Below are 21042 nucleotides of genomic sequence, written 5' to 3'. Positions count from 1 at the left end.
ATACAAACTACACAATAGTAAGAGCTGAACTGTTGCTTCATTTATCCAGTTTGGAAAAAGTGCTTATTTGGAATTCCACCATGGAAAAAGTGGGCCGGTCTTGGGCCTGAAACTCCCGGGCTGAAAAGTGGCCCCACTCCGGCCCTGTATGTCACATTCATGGCACAATTCAAACGGGACCAGAAAATAATTATTTTCTCACATTTACTTGCATTGACGATTTTTCAACCTAGAGGTCCAGTTGGGGTTTTACGGATGAGCAGGACTTACCAGCTCTATCCCCCGTTAATGTTCCGAGTATGAACCCGTTACAAACGATTCAGCTCGTGAGTGAGCAATCAGAATGATTCAGACCGCATCAGCATCCGAAAGAGTTCATTCTGATATTCAATAGAACCGACTCAAAAGAGTCATTCATTAGCGAATCGTCATTGCTAACTTAGTTCTGATAACAAACTGCGTCAGAAAATACACGACAAAAGGCAAACTATTGTAGATGGCTGTGTTTCTCAGTCAGTAAACAATAATATTGATCGTCAAACAAGGATATTTCCGTAATATTTTACCAGGGTACAGTATTTTTCTGAGGCGCGCTCAACAGTCCAGAGTTCAGTTAGACGTGATTGACAGCGACACACGTTCAAGTCCCGCCCATTTAGCTGAAACAGGAAATATGATTGGTTAGGAAACCGCCACGAGGATGAAATCAAAGTTCTGATTGGTTGTTGAGTATAGTATAGTAAAACTTGTCGTGCGTGCGTGCGTTCGGTTCTGTTATGTGTTGTATACTAAACTCACTGAAAATGCTGTTTCAAAACTCATCTCTTCCAAGCTCGACCTTGGTTGCATTATATGATTACTTATTATAAGTGGACATACGACTCAATGGTAAATATGTCTGGGGAATCACTCGATCAGTATCAAGAGTGAAAACAAACAAACAGGATTCATCTTCACTGTCAGTGCTGTTAATGAAACGATCATAGGCTACTGTAAGTAAATATGCTTCAGAATTTTGGATATATGGTAAGATTACATTTTAAATTCACAGAGTAACAGTGGCTTTACTCTCCAGTTTGAAATATGAAACTAAACACGACAGAACCAAAATGTCTCTTCACACTGATCCTTGCTCTTCACATTACATCTATACATGTTGAAGGTAATGTACAATGTCAAGCAAATGCTGAACTATACTGTTCTGATGCATGCATTACTATCTTTTTACTTAAAACAACATTATAATTAGTCTTGGACATTTGTTGTAGTTTACTTTCAATAACTAATAATAAATATGACCACTGTAGTGGACACCATGCATTTGGGGATTTAATGTAAGTCAATCAATAGAAATTTGTAAGCAAATATATTCTTTAAAAAAAATTAAATAAACATAATGTAATAAATGACCATGCATTAGAGTCTTAAAGCAAAAATGTTTTACATGAGCAATTATATCAGAGCGAGTCAAGACACTGAATATAGTTAGTAGATCATTCACTTTTAATTCAAATAATATTTTCCAATATTTTTATCTTTAACTTTCTCTTCAGCTTCTCATGATGATGATGATGATGAAGTGAGGATCCTGATAGTGGGAATGCGAGGCGACTCCAGATTCAGCGCTGCAGATATTCTGTCAGGAAGGAAAGACGGTGGACAGGAGGACAGAGAGATTGTAAAGACTCCAGTAATTACAGACGAGGGTCGTAGAATGATGCTGGTCACTGGACCAAACCTCTGTGAGGACGACACAGCGAGACAGAGCTTCACAACAGCGCTGTTTCTCTCGTCTCCTGGACCTCACGCCGTTTTAATGCTCCTGAATCTGGAAGATCAAGAATCAGAAGAGTGTGATGTTGTGAAACGAGTCCAGGAGCTGCTGGGAGCAGAAGTTCTTCAGTACTGCATTGTTCTTCTGCACCAAAATCACCAGGAGCGTTTGACAGGAGCGTCCAGAGGGATCGCTGGAGAAATGATCAACGCATGTGGAGGCAGATTTCACATGATCAGAGACTCTGAACCCAAACCTGCTCAAACAGCAGCTCTCGTAGCGGAAATAGACAAGCTAGTCTGGCTCAATGCTGGCGGATTTTACTCAGTATTGACACAAACGTTAAAAACAGAAGAGACGAGTCAAGATGTGCATGAAGAAAATCAGCTCTTCTCACTAAAATATGACAATTCAGTCGAAATTGCACGATGGATTTTACTCATTTTACTGAATGCTGTACTTATTTTCTCTAAAGGACAGCATGAAAATTTTTATTTGAGAGAAATACTGTTTGCACTTGTTAGTTTTACGGTCACTTTAAGAAACATTCTGAATCCAAATGTTGCCGTTCCGTTTAATTTGATCGTCTTCTCATCTTTCACAATTGCAGTGACATACTATGACTTATCGAATTCTCGACACGGACATCAAATCATAATGTATTTAATCATGATCTTTGCATTTCCCAGTATAGTGTTCATATCAGGTCTAGGACTGACCCTAGGAACAGTTTTCAGCGTCAGGTCGTGGTCAGACGTGCTCATCGCGTGTCACGCGGCTCCCGGACTCACATTCGGGGCTCATTTATGCACAATTTATTCCATTAACCCAGATCAGATGCAGACTCGGACAACTCTAGTGTTTGCACTCAAGTTATTCCTGTTTTGTTCAGTTGGAGTGATACTCTCAATGGGGTTTGCAGCTGTTTTTACTCTGTTTTTAGTGAAGATGACAATAATGCTGCTAATATTAGGATTTACAATAGCGCATTCCCATTTAAAGAGAGAATCTGTAAAGTTTGTTATTTTTTTCATGATTTTTCCATGCTGTTGTGTATTTATTGCTTCTTTCATTTCATTTTTATGCAGTGTGTCATTTCAATATATTTTTACAGCCATTTTACAGCCATTTGAAGCCAGCCTACATCACAAAATAATCTGATGGACTTGAGATCAAAATCAATATCAGCATTAGCTTGTTTTGATCCAATGTTAACATTTCAAACATAAATTCATGTTTCTTCAAGTATGGGCACTTTTGGCCCAATGCACCTTTAGAAAATCAACTTTCTTACTACACACTTTCACACTAGTTTGTTTAATTTGTCTACTAACACATTTATTTCTGTACCATGCCAAATATTTATATCACAATGCCATTTACACCATATCTCAAATTATGTATTCTGTGTTGGAATTTTTATGTGTGTGTGTGCGTGCATGTGTGTGTAAATAAATACACAATTAAAAATATATATTTAGACACTTAACTACATAATGCTACATAATTATGCATAAATAAAAACAAATTACAAAATTCTCTAAACATTCACTCTTTGTTTAGATCTCATTTACTTGCTACTGAAAGTCTCAAACAAACTCCTTTTACGTCAAAGTCACTATAATGAGGAATAACTCTTAATCGTTAACTAATTGTGTTGAAATTCTTCATGTTTTTCTTTGGAAACGGTGGCTAACATCTGCTAAAACATCAGTTTGTACAAATTAACAAAGATCTCAAACAGATTGATTAAAGGTTGTATCAGCGACCAATCACCGACGGGGAGGGTGTTGTGAGGTTTTCACGTGCAGCCGTCATAGGCAGCCGTGCACGAGCGCAAAACCTCACAACACCCTCTCCTGTCGGTGATTGGTTGGAACACTATTTATTTTGGTTTTGAGTGGTTGGTGAAACCAATTGTTTTTGTGTGCAGATCTTAGAGCCTAGGCTGCCTACAGAGACGCGTTTTTTTGACGGCATGCTTATGGGGCGGGCAGCTAGCGGATCGTTAGGAAAGATTAGATGTATGTGATCATTTATGTTTGGGCCTTTTTTGGGACTGAAATCGCTGATACAACATTTAAAAGTAGTTATTACTCCACCACGTGCGTGACGTCATAAACCAACGCGGTTGAACGACCACTTTGCGACAGTACGGTTTCGGGAAACAGTCGTGACTCGCTAGTTGATTTCTTCAACGATGCATCGTAGCCTACTATATTAGTGAAGCAGCGAGTTATGGCGTTGTACGGAAACGCACCCCAGCTAAGTTCATTCAACCGATCTTCATTCAGAACACTCACCTGATGATTTTACTCGATCTCTGCCACCTGTCAATAAACCTTTCTGTGAATTGTATTACTTGTGTTGTCTCCTTCTGTCCGCTGACAGTTAGAAACAAAAAATAAATATTTTTTTAATCAAAGTTATAACGTCTGTTTTGGTTTCATTTTCCCTGTGTTCGGTTCCTGTTTTGCCTGCCTTAGTTCTCTAGTTAGTTTCACTAAACTAGGCTGTTAATTAGTTCCCACTCCTGTTCCGTTTTACCTTGATTATGTTCTAGGCTATTCAAGCCCTGAGCTCTTCCTGGTCAGTGTCCGCCATCGTCTATGTTAACATGCTTGTGTTTGTTCTCCTACAATCTCCTGAGTATTCCGTGTGGATTTAAATAAAGACTGTTTTTGTTATTAATCTCCGTCGTGTGCTCCTCTATAGCCTCACGTGACACAAGTACGACATAAACCCTTTAACCAACTGAAGAATATAGTTGTTTTTTTTTTGTCAAGTCGAAACCAACTCAATTACTTGCTTCATGAGACACAGGATAAAAAAGACGAAATTAGCCAAAAGAAAGTTAAACTGGCTCCTCATATTGATTCTTGTGTTTCACATCTCATCTTCAGAAGGTTAGTATCTGCTCTATTCTACAATTTAACCAAGAATTCATAAGTTTTTATTAATTTTGCTATAATTTAAACTTCAGTTCCTGCATAAACGTCAATCACAATGCATTGACATTTATGCATTTGGCAGATAATTTCATCTAATGTGACTTATTTTAATCAGTTTCTCTTGGATTTGAACTCACAATAATGGCATGATTTTGTTCCTCTGATCAAAATATACAGCCTTTAAGTCATTTAGAGCAAATATGTAAACAGAGATATTGTAAATCAACAATAGATATGAGAAATATTGAGATATACAATTTATCTTTATATTGCCCAGCCCAAATTCACACAGATAGTTTCATTTCCCCTTTCAGCTTTTATCAAACTTGCCAAATCAGACTGTTGTTGTTTACATTCACCGCACAATATTACCATGATATTCTTATTTATCTGATTTAGGACTCTAGACGGATTTTTTTTTTAAACAGTTACAGTATTTTTCATTTCCTTCAGGAGTGCAAAATCTCAAATTTCATATTCAATAAAATGGGACATACATAAACAGCTCCATTGTGGATTTCTAAGACAACAAGGTCAATGTACTTGTGCGACGTGTTTTCACAGCACATCTCCGATTATTTTTCTTACCCCTCTGCCAAATATTGCTTTTCTTTGCATTATGGTTTCACTTTCTCTTCAGCCTCTCATGATGATGATGAAGTGAGGATCCTGATAGTGATTCTTCATCTACCTGGAGACGTTACAGAATAACCGACCCAACAAAGAGTCAGCATGGGAATTCTTCTCACCCCGGTAAACCCAGCTCACTCACTCCTTACCACTTTTCAGGATGGACGACCGATCGAGGACTACGTCCAAGACTTCCTCGATCAGACACACAAGGTCCCGTGGAATGATGACACCTTAAAACGGTTTTCTGGTATGGTTTGGATGATCTGCTATTTCAGAAAGTTCCTACAGCAGCAGCTTTTCCAGGAACCTTCCAGGAGCCAGATCCAGAGTCAGTCACCAGCACTAGCGACCCTGCACGTCACACCAGTCATGCTGAGCCCGCGTTCAAAGCAAGATCTGCTGAGGTCAATGCAGACAGCGTCATGCCCGCTGAGCTAGAGACTGAGTACGTCACGCCTGCAGAGAGGTTCTTCTCGCTGGTTCCGCCTGACTTGGATCTCCCTTCTCCGCTGTTTCCGTCCAGCCCTGAGCCGTCTTCGCCGCTGGTCCTGCCCAGCTCAGAGCCCTCTTCGCCGCTGGTTCTGCCCAGCTCAACGCCCTCTTCGTCGCTGGTCCTGTCCAGCTCAGAGCCCTCTTCATCGCTGGTCCTGTCCAGCTCAGAGCCCTCTTCGCTGCTGGTCCTGCCCAGCTCAGAGCCCTCTTCATCGCTGGTCCTGTCCAGCTCAGAGCCCTCTTCGCTGCTGGTTCTGCCCAGCTCAACGCCCTCTTCGCTGCTGGTTCTGCCCAGCTCAACGCCCTCTTCGCTGCTGGTCCTGTCCAGCTCAGAGCCCTCTTCATCGCTGGTCCTGTCCAGCTCAGAGCCCTCTTCGCTGCTGGTCCTGCCCAGCTCAGAGCCCTCTTCGCTGCTGGTCCTGTCCAGCCCTGAGCCGCCATCACCGCTGGTCCAGTCCAGTCCAGACCCATCTTCGCCGCTGGTCCTGTCCAGTCCAGACCCGTCTTCGCCGCTGGTCCTGTCCAGCCCTGACACGCCTTCGCCGCTGGACTTCTGCTATCCGGAGCCTAAGCCCGTTAACCTCCCCAAGAAAATTTTGGGAAGGGGGCAATAAGTCCTCTCCGCCATGGCCACCCGAAGGGTCCTCTCCGCCTTGGCCACCCAAAGGGCCTTCTCCGCCATGGCCGCCCAAAGGGCCTGCACCACCGTGGTCTCCTCCTCAGCCTGCTCCGCCACGGTCCACAATACCATCCTGGAGTCTCCTGTCTGTCCTGTCCCTGTTCTCCCTCCGGTCACTGACTCCAGGATGCCCACCCCCCTTCCCAGGTTCTGCCATCTACGGCACGGGTAGTGCCTAGCGGGAGGGGGGAGTTATGTCACATTCACCGCCTTCTTCATCGTCTGTGTCTTCACTACACTTCCCAGAATCCTCTGTCATCATCACCTGCACCTGCTCCTCATCACCCTCATCATCATCATCATCACCGTCACCTGTTGTCTTTGTCATTATCTGTGTATTTAAGTTCCCCTCTCACTCCTTTTCATTGTCGGTTATTGTTTGTGCACTTGCACACTGTTTTGTGTATTTGCCTGTTGGAATCTATTGTGAGAATTAAACCTTTGTTATTATTTGTATCTCCGTGTTTGCCTTCTTCATCTACCTGGAGACGTTACAATGGTCTTAGAAAATGTTTAATAAAATTCATAGTTTTAGAGATAACATCCTCAGATTTGAAATGGAGCATGGCCAGGCTTGTGACTTCAGTTTCATTGTGTTTCTACAGTAAGTTGCTACATTAAGGCCACGTCACATTTTTATTTAAAATATATATTGTTATTATTTTAGTTTTTTATGTTTGAGCTTCTCCATATTAATAACCGAGTAATTCTGAGTCTTGGACTGTGAACTCTTAAGTGTTGGCTTTTTAAATATATGTTGGTTATGTGTCTATTCTGAATTATTTATAAACAGATTTTATTTATTTTTTTGGGAATGTCATTTATGCCTCACTTGACAAAATGGGTGGTGCTGGAGAAGGGGTTAAGTTTGTGAAATTCTTGTGATGTCATCAGTCCATCAATAGACTCGTTTTAGATGAGCAAAATATGTGCAGAACCGATCACCTTTTGCCCATACAAAAACACCTGTCATACTGGTTTAGTGTCTAGTCGAACATTTAAATCTTTGTCGAGCACAAGAGTTTTAGCAAAGCAAAAGACAGGACAGAACTACAATTACAGGATTTACAAATAAACTGACTGTAAGTAAAAACTTTTTTATTTTTTATCTGTCTTGCCATTTCCAGTTTTGTTGATCTGGGTAATCCGAGACACAGATGTTTAAAGTTATATTTGGCTACATGTATTTTTTAGGTTGTACGATGAAATTAACCAAGATAAAACCCAAGTTGCTTTTTACGGTGATTCTGGCATTTCACATCATGTCTGTACAGGCAGAAGGTTATGTACCTGCTCTTTAATGTTTCTACATTTTTAAATAAATAGTATACCTATAATAACTCACAACTGTCTTCATTTGCTCACTCTAATGTCATTCCCAAACCTTAATGACTTTCCTTCTTCTGAATCAGAATATTGGTCTCGTTTTCCTGAATAAATCCCAAAAAAGAAAAGCAAGATTAAATGCTATGATAAGGCTTGGTTTGAAAGAACATATCTTTATTACCCCATTTTTCCTTCTTTGCATTTGCGTTCCTTCTTTCACTTCCAGATTCTCATGATGATGATGATGAAGTGAGGATCCTGATAGTGGGAATGCGAGGCGACTCCAGATTCAGCGCTGCAGATATTCTGTCAGGAAGGAAAGACGGTGGACAGGAGGACAGAGAGATTGTAAAGACTCCAGTAATTACAGACGAGGGTCGTAGAATGATGCTGGTCACTGGACCAAACCTCTGTGAGGACGACACAGCGAGACAGAGCTTCACAACAGCGCTGTTTCTCTCGTCTCCTGGACCTCACGCCGTTTTAATGCTCCTGAATCTGGAAGATCAAGAATCAGAAGAGTGTGATGTTGTGAAGCGAGTCCAGGAGCTGCTGGGAGCAGAAGTTCTTCAGTACTGCATTGTTCTTCTGCACCAAAATCACCAGGAACGTTTGACAGGAGCGTCCAGAGGGATCGCTGGAGAAATGATCAACGCATGTGGAGGCAGATTTCACATGATCAGAGACTCTGAACCCAAACCTGCTCAAACAGCAGCTCTCGTAGTGGAAATAGACAAGCTAGTTCGGCTCAATGCTGACGGATTTTACTCAGTATTGACACAAACTTTAAAAACAGAAGAGACGAGTCAAGATGTGCATGAAGAAAATCAGCTCTTGTCTGTAATATATGACACTTTAGGAGGAGCGGCTGGAATCATAGGATGGATTTCCCTTGTTTCATTTACAGCTCTTGTTGTTTACACTGAAGGAAACGACAAAATGTTGATTTTTGGGGCAAAATTTGCAGCTCTTGAATTGTTTGTGGTCTATCTAAGACATGTTCTGAGTCCAGATGTTGCAATACCGCTAAATTTGGCTTTGATAACATCAATTGCAACAATATTTACAACAGACAGCAGAGAAATAGAAGATTTTAATTTTAGCAGAAGTAGCTGTGGTCCAAACTCCAGAAATATCATAGGGGTTTTGATAGCAAAAATTGTAATTCTTCTATTGTGTACGTGGATAGCAATTATGTCCATATCATTTGTTCTGGGTTCATCTCTGGTCTTTGGGACAATCATCAGCGTCAGGTCGTGGTCAGATGTGCTCATCGCGTGTCACGCGGCTCCTGGAGTCACAGCCGGGGCTTATGCATTCATATTTCACAATGAAAAGAAGAGTCGTGAATCTCCAGTCTTTGTGCTCGGGTCATTTCTGTGTTGTATCATTGGGGCGACACTTTCAATGGGGTTTGTGACTGTGTTTGCTCTACTTGGTGTGAAGATGACAATAATATTGGTAATATCAGGGCTTACAATGGCATACTGGCGTTTAAAGCCTGAAACTCTAGGGAAAATGATTGGTTTAACCGTTTTTACACTGTTTATTTCATGTGGTGGTGTGCTCATTGGTTCAGTCTTTCTTATTTTAGGGCAGATGATGAGTTCTCAAAGTACTTCTTGAAAGCTTAGTTCTTGTTTTATGCAGCATTACTGTTAATAGTAATTTGTAGAAGGCAGACTGCATCACTTCAAGTCACAAACAGTGACTAAGTTATAATTGTTGCTAAAGCTCTGGATCAAAACATCTATTAAACATCTGAAAACATTGCTTTGTATTACATTTTGGCAACTAATAAGCATAAGGTTTTTTTTTTAAGTTTGTTGTGGAATTTGACAAAATATCTACTAGTGCATTTATATATTCAAGATATTTTCTTTCAAACAGTCCTCTCATATTCCTTCTTGCTGAGTTAATGTATTTAAATCCTTCATATTTTTTAAAAAAATCTCTAGATCTTCAGCAGGGAACTGAAATAAGCTGAATTATGTTTCACCATCTCGATCGGCTGTTCTCTTTAAACATCACGCCTTCATGTGAACACGATCCAGAGTTAATCACAAATTTGGAATATCAAACATGGAATTGACAGAATGTTTAAGATGAGCAAAACATGTGCAGAACCGATCACCATTTTGCCCATACAAAACCTGTCATACTGGTTTAGTGTCTAGTTGAACATTTACATTATTGTCGAGTAAGAGTCTTAGCAAAGCGAAAGACAGAACAGAACTACAATTACAGTGTTTCTAAATAAACTGACTGTAAGTAAAATATATATATACACTCACCTAAAGGATTATTAGGAACACCTGTTCAATTTCTCATTAATGCAATTATCTAATCAACCAATCACATGGCAGTTGCTTCAATGCATTTAGGGGTGTGGTCCTGGTCAAGACAATCTCCTGAACTCCAAACTGAATGTCAGAATGGGAAAGAAAGGTGATTTAAGCAATTTTGAGCGTGGCATGGTTGTTGGTGGCAGACGGGCCGGTCTGAGTATTTCACAATCTGCTCAGTTACTGGGATTTTCACGCACAACCATTTCTAGGGTTTACAAAGAATGGTGTGAAAAGGGAAAAACATCCAGTATGCGGCAGTCCTGTGGGCGAAAATGCCTTGTTGATGCTAGAGGTCAGAGGAGAATGGGCCGACTGATTCAAGCTGATAGAAGAGCAACTTTGACTGAAATAACCACTCGTTACAACCGAGGTATGCAGCAAAGCATTTGTGAAGTCACAACACGCACAACCTTGAGGCGGATGGGCTGCAACAGCAGAAGACCCCACCGGGTACCACTCATCTCCATTACAAATAGGAAAAAGAGGCTACAATTTGCACGAGCTCACCAAAATTGGACAGTTGAAGACTGGAAAAATGTTGCCTGGTCTGATGAGTCTCGATTTCTGTTGAGACATTCAGATGGTAGAGTCAGAATTTGGCGTAAACAGAATGAGAACATGGATCCATCATGCCTTGTTACCACTGTGCAGGCTGGTGGTGGTGGTGTAATGGTGTGGGAGATGTTTTCTTGGCACACTTTAGGCCCCTTAGTGCCAATTGGGCATCGTTTAAATGCCACGGCCTACCTGAGCATTGTTTCTGACCATGTCCATCCCTTTATGACCACCATGTACCCATCCTCTGATGGCTACTTCCAGCAGGATAATGCACCATGTCACAAAGCTCAAATCATTTCAAATTGGTTTCTTGAACACGACAATGAGTTCACTGTACTAAAATGGCCCCCACAGTCACCAGATCTCAACCCAATAGAGCATCTTTGGGATGTGGTGGAACGGGAGCTTCGTGCCCTGGATGTGCATCCCACAAATCTCCATCAACTGCAAGATGCTATCCTATCAATATGGGCCAACATTTCTAAAGAATGCTTTCAGCACCTTGTTGAATCAATGCCATGTAAAATTAAGGCAGTTCTGAAGGCGAAAGGGGGTCAAACACAGTATTAGTATGGTGTTCCTAATTATCCTTTAGGTGAGTGTATATATCTGTCTTGCCATTTCCAGTTTTGTTGATCTGGGTAATCCGAGTTACAGATGTTCAAAGTTACATTTGGTTACATGTATTTTTTAGGCTGTATGATTAAATGAATAAAACCAAAGTTGCTTTTTACACTGATTTTGGCATTTCACATCATGTCTACAGGCAGAAGGTTATGTACCTGCTCTTTACTGTTTCGAAATTTTTTAAATAAAAAGTATAATAACCAATGACTGTCTTCATTTGCTCACTCGAATGTCATTTCCAAACCTAAATGACTTTCCTTCTTCTGAATCAGAATATTGGTCTCGTTTTCCTGTATAAATCCCTAAAAAGAGAAGCAAAATTAAATGCGATGATAAGGCTTGTTTTCAAAGAACATATCTTTCTTACCCCATTTTTCCTTCTTTGCATTTGCATTCCTTCTTTCTCTTCAGCCGCTCAACGCTCATATAACCCGATTTTACTCAGTATTGACCCAAACGTTAAAAACAGAAGAGACGAGTCAAGATGTGCATTAAAGGGTAACTAAACCCCTGGTCAGAGCCTGACTCCACCCACTGGCAATATTTGAAAAATGCTAGAAAAGTGGGCAGACCCCAACGGAGATAGAGGGGACGAACCGTGAGCAGAAGGGCGTGCACCTGAGAGTCCTGCTGTCAGACTGTCTAAAATGGAGAGTTTGCTCACAGGGTCGCAAGACGACGTAAATATGCATCTGATGAGTTTTATCGAGTTGATGTCAATAGCGCGCGCTCTGTATAGGCATATTCATATTTTGCAGCTCTGTGAAAAAATCCAGCAAAATGCGCCGACGCGTTTGTCGACCCCAGAGGATTAACTTTAGCCTAACCATAAATTGTGATTTAAATATATATGATCACTCACATCAAGACGCCGCTGCGGTGGTGGAGTCCATGCAGGATCGAGGAACAGCGTTTGGCACTGCGTCGCTGTTCAGCGCGAGCTGTGTGGAGAAGCCAATGTCCACCTCTATTGCGTTGGAAAAGCAATTCCGCGTAAAATGCAGGTTTTACACTCACGGTCTTCCAGGCCAAGTGCATGCAAACACTGGCGCCTAATTTCCAAGTCTGCTGGAAAGCTATGCAGTTGCACCCAGCAACACTATACCTACCACTGTACTAAATACAGATAAATCTACGCTAGCTCATCCAAGGGCGTGGTGAGCTCGTACCAAGGGAGGGCGTGGTGAGCTGGAACCAGCCTACGTCACGCAGTACCGTTTACGTCACGCAGTACCGCAACATCCAACAGGAAAATTCAACTGCAGTAGCCACCGTTCAACCTGAAGAGGGCAGCACTCAGACGTTTTTACACCATATATTGTAGAATTAAAACACTTTATACCCAAATGTCAAAAAAGTTACTCGAATCAATGAACAACACTAATAAAGCCCCATTCTTACAGATCATTAACTAAAAAAAGTTGGTTTAGGGTTTAGTTACCCTTTAAGAAAATCAGCTCCATGTCAGTAATATATGACACTTTATGGAATTCCCTTGTTTTACTCTCTTTACCTCTCTTGTTGTTTACTTTAAAGGAAATGACAAAATGTTGAATATTGCTGCACTCATATTGTTTATGGTCTATCTAAGACATGTTCTGAGTCCAGATGTTGCTATACCGCTAAATTTGGCCTTGATAAAATCACTAGCAACAATATTTACAATAAGCCACAGAGTAATAGAAGATTTTAATTTTAGCAGAATTAGCAGTGATCCAAACTTCAGAAATATCATAGGGGATTTAATAGCAAATATTTTCATTCTTCTAATACTTATTTGCACATCAATTATATCTTTACCATTTCTTCTAGGTTCAGCTCTGGTCTTTGGGACAATCATCAGCGTCAGGTCGTTGTCAGATGTTCTCATAGCGTGTTACGTGGCTCCTGGAGTCACAATAGGGGCTTATGTGTCTTCACTTTGCAATCTTCTTCACCGGTCGCCAGTCTTTGCCAGTTTTCTCAGGTCATTTCTGTGTTGTTCAGTGGGGGCGACACTCTCAGTGCGGTTTATGAATGAGTTATTTGCTCTGCTTGGTGTTAAGATGACAATAATTCTGTTAACATTAGGATTTACAATGGTACATTTCAATTTAAAAAACAAACCGCTGACTCAGTTCCTAATTGTTATTATACTGGTTTTACCATTTGGTTGTGTGCTCATTGGTTCAGTCTTTCTTATTTTATGGCTGATGCTTGTGTGTATGTATGTATATGTGTGTGTGTGTATGAGTGTATGAGTGTTTGTGTGCTTGTGTGCGTGAGTGTTTGAGTGTTTACGTGTTGTATAATATACTACATAGCCTATTATTTTACATTAGTAATATGAAAGCTATTGACCACAAAATGGCTAATAATAGTGATGTGTTATAATTTTATGACGTCAGCAAAGAGTATAACTTATTTTCATAAGTTCATAAGAAGCATAACTTCTTTCAAAAAGACTACTGTGGCAGTAATATGGAACAGAGATTGCAATACTCTGGTTTACCTAGATACAATTGATCACCTGATTATTCTGGTAGCATGGTATTATGTCATGGTATTTTAAATGCTTTTGTGTACTTAAACTATTCTGTTTGAAAATGTCTTTACATGCAGGAGTCATTCAAAGAGCCATGCAGATGTTGAACTTAATAAAGACCTTCATCGGCTTGGATTGTAATGGATTGTAGTAGGTAACGTTAAATATTCCACTTCATCCAGGGATATTAGTGTCCTACAGTATCCCGTTAATGTACCGAGTGTGAACCTGTTACAAACGATTCAGCTCGTGAGTGAGCAACATAGACAGGATTCAGACCACCGCATCAGCATCCGAAAGAGATCATTCTGATATTCAATAGAACCGACTCAAAAGAGTCATTCATTAGCGAATCGTCGTCGCTAACTTAGTTCTGATAACAAACATGCGTCAGAAAATACACGACAATACTGACAAAATATTGTAGATGACTGTGTTTCCCAGTCAGTATACAATAATATTGATCGTCAAACAAGGATATTTCCGTAATATTTTACCAGGGTACAGTATTTTTCTGAGGAGCGCTCAGTCCAGAGTTCAGTTAGACGTGATTGACAGCGACACGTTCAAGTCCCGCCCATTTTGCTGAAACAGGAAATATGATTGGTTAGGAAACCGCCGCGAGGTTGAAATTAAAGTTCTGATTGGTTTTCGAGTATACCGGTAGTATATAAAACTTGTCGTGCGTGCGTGCCTTCGGTTCTTATATGCGTTGGATACTAAACTCACTGAAAATGCTGTTTCAAAACTCATCTCTTCCAAGCTGTTCGACCTTGGTTGCATTATATGATTACTTATTATAAGTGGACATACGACTCAATGGTAAATATGTCTGGGGAATCACTCGATCAGTATCAAAAGTGAAAGCAAACAAATAGGATTCAACTTCACTGTCAGTGCTGTTAAATGAAACGATCATAGGCTACTGTAAGTAAATATGCTTCAGAATTTTGGATATATGGTAAGATTACATTTTAAATTCACAGAGTAACAGTGGCTTTACTCTCCAGTTTGAAAAATGAAACTAAACACGACAGAACCAAAATGGCTCTTCACACTGATCCTTGCACTTCACATCACATCTATACATGTTAAAGGTAATGTACAATGTCAAGCAAATGCAGAACTATACTGTTCTGATGCATGCATTACTGTCTTTTTACTTAAAACAACAGTATAATTAGTCTTGTACATAACGTTTGTAAAAAATATTATCATATTTGTTGTAGTTTACTTTCAATAACTAAAAATAAATCTGACCACTGTAGTGGACACCATGCATTTGGGGATTTAATGTAAGTCAATAGAAATTTGTAAGCAAATATTTTCTTTAAAAAAACAAAAAAAACAATGTAATTAATCACCATACATTAGAGTGTTAAAGCAAAAATGTTTTACTTGAGCAATTATATCAGAGCGAGTCAAGACACTGAATATAGTTAGTAGATCATTCACTTTTAATTTAAATAATATTATCTGATATTTTTATCTTTAACTTTTCTCTTCAGCTTCTCATGATGATGATGATGAAGTGAGGATCCTGATAGTGGGAATGCGAGGCGACTCCAGATTCAGCGCTGCAGATATTCTGTCAGGAAGGAAAGACGGTGGACAGGAGGACAGAGAGATTGTAAAGACTCCAGTAATTACAGACGAGGGTCGTAGAATGATGCTGGTCACTGGACCAAACCTCTGTGAGGACGACACAGCGAGACAGAGCTTCACAACAGCGCTGTTTCTCTCGTCTCCTGGACCTCACGCCGTTTTAATGCTCCTGAATCTGGAAGATCAAGAATCAGAAGAGTGTGATGTTGTGAAACGAGTCCAGGAGCTGCTGGGAGCAGAAGTTCTTCAGTACTGCATTGTTCTTCTGCACCAAAATCACCAGGAGCGTTTGACAGGAGCGTCCAGAGAGATCGCTGGAGAAATTATCAACGCATGTGGAGGCAGATTTCACATGATCAGAGACTCTGAACCCAAACCTGCTCAAACAGCAGCTCTCGTAGTGGAAATAGACAAGCTAGTTCGGCTCAATGCTCACGGATTTTACTCAGTATTGACACAAATGTTAAAAACAGAAGAGGCAAGACAGCTCTTGTCTGTAAAATATGACACTTTAGGAGGAGCGGCTGGAATCATAGGATGGATTTCCCTTGTTTCATTTACAGCTCTTGTTGTTTACACTGAAGGAAATGACAAAATGTTGATTTTTGGGGCAAAATTTGCAGCGCTTGAATTGTTTATGGTCTATCTAAGACATGTTCTGAGTCCAGATGTTGCTATACCGCTAAATTTGGCCTTCTTAACATCAATTGCAACAATATTTACAAGAGACAGCAGAGAAATAGAAGATTTTAATTTTAGCAGAAGTAGCAGTGGTCCAAACTCCAGAAATATCATAGCGGATTCGATAGCAGATATTTTCTTTCCCCTAATACTTATTTGCACAGCAATTATATCTTTCCCATTTGTTCTGGGTTCATCTCTGGTCTTTGGGACAATCATCAGCGTCAGGTCGTGGTCAGATGTGCTCATCGCGTGTCACGCGGCTCCTGGAGTCACAGCCGGGGCTTATGCATTCATATTTCACAATGAAAAGAAGAGTCGTGAATCTCCAGTCTTTGTGCTCGGGTCATTTCTGTGTTGTATCATTGGGGCGACACTTTCAATGGGGTTTGTGACTGTGTTTTCTCTACTTGGTGTAAAGATGACAACAATGCTTTTAATATCAGGGCTTACAATGGCATACTGGGATTTAAAGACTGAAACTCTTGGGAAAATTATTGGTTTAACAGTTCTTACACTGTTTTTTTCATGTGGTTGTGTGCTCATTGGTTCAGTCTTTCTTATTTTAGGGCTGATGATGAGTTTTCTCAAAGTACTTCTTGAAAGCTTAGTCAGTTCTTACTTGTTTTATGCAGTATTACTGTTAATAGTAATTTGTAGAAGGCAGACTGCATCACTTCAAGTCACAAACAGTGACTAAGTTATAATTGTTGCTAAAGCTCTGGATCAGAACATCTATTAAACATCTGAAAACATTGCTTTGTATTATGTGTTTTTAATAAAATATCCAGTTTACATTTTAGCAACTAATAAGCTTAAAGGTAGGGTATGGGATTTGCAAAACGGCTGGCAGATTTTGAAAATACACAACTCAAATGGTCCTACCTTCTTTCCTCCAACGCTGGCCTTGACTCCACCCATTACTCTCTCTCTGTCTCTCGCGGTCACGCACGCGAGGGGGATGGGGGGAGGGGGGTATGGTACGACCGTTTGATTGACGAACTTACTGTCCAATGATTCTAGGTGGTCTTGGAAATGATTGGCTGGAGTTTTTCGAGTCCTGCCCATTCCACAGATGATTAAATTGCTTAATTTTCATTTCAGTGCTTCTAACTCAGTGGCTGTAAGTGGGTTAGGAATAGGATGATTTTGTGATTTTGAAAAAAAATTGACAAAAAAGATAATCACATACCCCACCATTAAGATTTTATTTTATATAAATAAGCTTTAAAATATTTGATATAATATTTGAATATTGTTTTTTAAGTTTGTTGTGGAATTTGACAAAATATCTACTATAGTGCATTTATATATTCAAGTTATTTTCTTTCAAACAGTCCTCTCATATTCCTTCTTGCTGAGTTAATGTATTTAAATCCTTCATATTTTTTTCAAAATATCTCTAGATCTTCAGCTAGGAACTGAAATAAGCTGAATTATGTTTCACCATCTCGATTGGCTGTTCTCTTTAAACATCACACCTTCATGTGAACACGATCCAGAGTTAGTCACAAATTTGGAATATCAAACATGGAATTGACAATGTTTGAGATGAGCAAATTATGTGAAGAACCTGTCACCCTTTTGCCCATACAAAACCTGTCATACTGGTTTAATGTCTAGTCGAACATTTACATTATTGCCGAATACAAGAGTCTTAGCAAAGCAAAAGACAGAACAGAACGTCTCGGTTCCATAGCCTATGTAACGTTCCCTTTTGTGGTCACTACGAGTTACGTCAGTGACGATGAATGGGGTTCCCAGTCTAATCACGCCACCTCGGCTGTCTTCCAGTGCTCTGCGTAAGTCCGAGATCCCTGTCGTGAGACTAGAACAGACGAAGGACTCCTACTTAACACAGGAATACCAAGGTACACTGGGAAGCAAATATCAGCGGAAATATGCAATCAGTGCCAGCCCGAAGGGGGGGGGACTTAAGAATACACATATGACCCGGGAGGGGGCTGCATATGGAGTATCACTGGGGTGTCCAGCCGCAGGTGGAATATTTCAACCCCAGGGGTGGCAAGGTGGCTTGCCAAGGGAAAGACACATGTTCAGAGAGGCTTACAGTGGAAATACACACATGGGGGTCGCCCAGAGGGGGAACCATGCACAACCATGCCATGCACCTAGCCAAGCGCGAAAGCTGGCAGTGGCATAACTCTGGCGTTACCGTCGACAGTGCTGGAGGAACTCAGGGCCTGCGGGGAGGCTCAGTTGAGGAGAATAATCACACGTATCCCGTCCGTGGAGAGGAATGGTGAGCAAGCGAAGACACCTGAGCAGAATCTAGTACCGGCTGGTTGAAGCGAGTACATGAGAAGAAACTGGCTCCACTTGGAGATTGTAGAATCTCGCGAATGTGTTAGGTGTCGCCCAGCCTGCAGCTCTGCAGATGTCTGTTAGCGAGGCGCCATGCACTAGAGCCCAAGAGGAGACCACACTCCGGGTGGAGTGGGCCTTCACACCAAGGGGACACAGTCGACCTTGCTGCTGGTATGCCAAAGCAATGGCGTCCACTATCCAGTGAGACAACCTTTGCTTGGAGAGAGCCTTTCCCTTCAGTTTCCCACCATAACAGACAAAGAGCTGGTCTGAGGTCCTGAAACACTGCGTTCTGTCTACGTAAGCACGGAGGGCGCTTATTGGACAGAGCAGTGCCCAGGCTGGGTCTGCCTCCTCCGATGGCAGCGCTTGCAGGTTCACCACCTGATCTCGAAAGGGAGTGGTGGGAACCTTGGGCACATATCCAGGCCGGGGTCTCAGTGTGCGGCAATGGCGGCAACATACACTTTCAGGGTGGAGGGAGACAGCCTTTGCTCCAGCCCTTCTTGCAGGTAGGAAAGCACGACACTGATCGGGCATTTCGTGGGATCTTAACGATGGGAAGAACACCAGTTGACGAAGAGGTTCCACTTCAACGCATAGGCATGTCTCGTGGACGATGCTCTAGCGTAAGTGATGGTAGCCACCACCGCTGGTGGTAGGGTACTCAAACCTGCCTCGTCCCGTCCAGTAGCCACACATGGAGGTTCCAAAGATCGGGACGAGGGTGCCACAGGGTGCCCCGTCCCTGAGAAAAAGGGTCCTTCCTCAGGAGAATTGGCCAGGGAGGTGCTGTCGCGAGCAAACAGGTCTACCCCGTGTGTCCCCGAACTGATCCCAAATCAGCTGAACCGTCTGGGGATGGAGTCCACATTCTCCAGGAAGAGGCTGAAACCGTCAGAGCTCGTCGGCTGCACAGTTCAGGTCTCCTGGAAGGTAAATGGCTCGAAGCAACCTCAGATGCTTCTGACTCCCTATTAGGAGGTGGCGGGCGAGTTGCGACATACGGCGGGAGCGTAGACCACCTTGTCGGTTGATGAACGCTACTGTCGCAGTATTGTCTGATCGGACTAGTACGTGCTGGTTCTTGAGCAACGCACGGAAGCGGTGCAGAGCGAGCCAGACATACTGCCAGCAACTCGAGGCAATTGACATGCCAAAGGCGCTGGGGTCCTGTCCAGGAGCCCGTGGCAGCATGTCCATTGCACATTGTGCCCCAGCCCGTGGTGGAGGCATCTGTTGAGACAACAACATGCCTGGAAACTCGTTCTAAGGACACTCCGGCCCGCAGAAAGCTGAGGTTCGACCACGGGGTGAAGCTCTGTCCCAAGGATTCTCCCCCGGCCCTCCACCGGGGGAAGGAGTGGCCCTGCTACCATCTCCTGGGAAGAACTGATCGCCATCTCTGAGCAGCCCGTCTCTGGAGCGCCGCTTAGCCTGGCGTTTAGCGGGGCGCAGGGTGGGAGAGGGCTGTGGCGCTTTCCTGCAGCTTCCTCCACGACGCGGCCCAGGTGAAGGCTGCTGCTGGGGCCGTGCGGGAGGGCGCCCTCGGCTACGAGCAGACTGAGGATTCTGTGCCGACGGCTGGGTGGAGGCAGCAGCAGGCCGTCGGGGCAGAATATGCTTGATTGCCTCAGTCTGCTTCTGGGCAGTCGAGAACTGCTGGGCAAAGTCCTCGACTGCTCCGCCGAAGAGGCCAGCCTGGGATATGGGGGTGTTGAGGAAACGTGTTCGCTCGGCCTCCCGCATATCGGCCAGGTTTAGCCACTGGTGTCTCTCCTGGACCACACATGTGGACATCACCTGACCCAGGGAGAGTGAGGTCACTTTCCTTGCTCGAAGAGCAAGGTCAGTGGTGGCACGCAGCTCATCAAAGAGCCCTGGGTCAGTCCTCCCCTCGTGCATGTCCTTGAGCATATGGGCCTGGTAGACCTGCAGAGTGGCCATGGCATGCAGTGTGGCGGCTGCCTGCCCCGCGGCTCTATAGGCCTTCGCCACGAGAGTGGAGGAGAACCTACAGGCCTTGGAGGGGTGCTTTGGGTCCCCACGGGAAGAAGCACTCTGCAGAGAGTTCAACCTGGGGAACCCCAGAGTACCATTTGGCAGCCGCCTGATTGAGAGGAGGAAAGGTGGAGGAGGTCACCGAGCGATCATGGGAAGACAGGGGAGCCTTCCAGGACCTTGTGACCTCCTCGTGCACATCCGGGAAGAAAGATATTGGGGTTGGACACTGACGGGGGTCAGCGGCCGCACCCAAAAACCAATCGTCCAGCCGCAAGCGCTCAGGGCCGGGTGGCGGGGACCACTCAATGGCCGCGGCTGTCCGGGAAAGCATGGCCGTCATCTCGGGATCAGACTAGGCCAATGCTGGCACGCCGAAGGTGGCAGCACAGCCAAATCGTCATCTCCCGAGGACTCCTGCCCACCTTGTGATGCAGCAATCGACATTGTATCGTCCTCTGGAGCACCGAAAGAGACCCGCAGCACGCCGAAAGACGATGCCGCGGGCTCAGTCG

General features: G+C 42.8%; 4 protein-coding genes across 5 annotated transcripts in view; all 4 read left to right on the top strand.

Moving 5' to 3' along the window:
• The first annotated feature begins 894 nt into the window (after window positions 1–894).
• LOC311283531 (uncharacterized protein) lies at window positions 895–3084 on the top strand. Its single transcript, XM_084397994.1, has 2 exons — window positions 895–992; window positions 1554–3084. Exon 2 carries the CDS (start codon window positions 1601–1603, stop codon window positions 2933–2935), a length of 1335 nt encoding a protein of 444 aa, XP_084254120.1. The 5' UTR covers window positions 895–992; window positions 1554–1600; the 3' UTR covers window positions 2936–3084.
• On the top strand, window positions 933–9489 carry LOC311282778 (GTPase IMAP family member 9-like; the record flags this gene model as incomplete). The annotated part of the gene is made up of 3 exons (XM_084396786.1): window positions 933–1162; window positions 8082–8691; window positions 9450–9489. Exons 1-3 carry the CDS (start codon window positions 1084–1086, stop codon window positions 9487–9489), a joined length of 729 nt encoding a protein of 242 aa, XP_084252912.1. The 5' UTR covers window positions 933–1083.
• A 5131-nt stretch (window positions 9490–14620) lies between these two features.
• LOC311283529 (uncharacterized protein) overlaps window positions 14621–21042 on the top strand; it is a 34883-nt gene continuing 28461 nt past the window's right edge. The window contains exon 1 of the mRNA XM_084397992.1: window positions 14621–14734. The gene's annotated coding sequence lies outside the window, so the exon portion shown is untranslated. The remainder of the gene's footprint in view (window positions 14735–21042) is intronic.
• Window positions 14704–21042, top strand: part of LOC311283528 (uncharacterized protein) — a 31360-nt gene continuing 25021 nt past the window's right edge. The window contains exons 1-3 of one of the 2 annotated variants that reach the window (XM_084397990.1): window positions 14704–14839; window positions 14923–15009; window positions 15421–16962. In XM_084397990.1, the coding sequence (XP_084254116.1) occupies window positions 14931–15009; window positions 15421–16898 (1557 nt within the window). In that variant the 5' untranslated portion in view covers window positions 14704–14839; window positions 14923–14930 and the 3' untranslated portion in view covers window positions 16899–16962. Of the gene's footprint in view, window positions 14840–14922; window positions 15010–15420; window positions 16963–21042 lie in introns of those variants that run through there. The other variant, XM_084397988.1, reaches the window with a different exon arrangement.

The sequence above is a fragment of the Rutilus rutilus genome (genome assembly GCF_951802725.1).
Source record: "Rutilus rutilus genome assembly, chromosome: 23".
Taxonomy (NCBI): domain Eukaryota; kingdom Metazoa; phylum Chordata; class Actinopteri; order Cypriniformes; family Leuciscidae; genus Rutilus; species Rutilus rutilus.
Note: the sequence above shows the minus strand (reverse complement) of the source record. Positions and strands in the feature narration are given on the sequence as shown.

Excerpts from the sequence above, each read along its gene's own strand:
- LOC311283531 (XM_084397994.1), top strand. The coding sequence starts at position 1,601 with ATGCGAGGCGACTCCAGATTCAGCGCTGCAGATATTCTGTCAGGAAGG.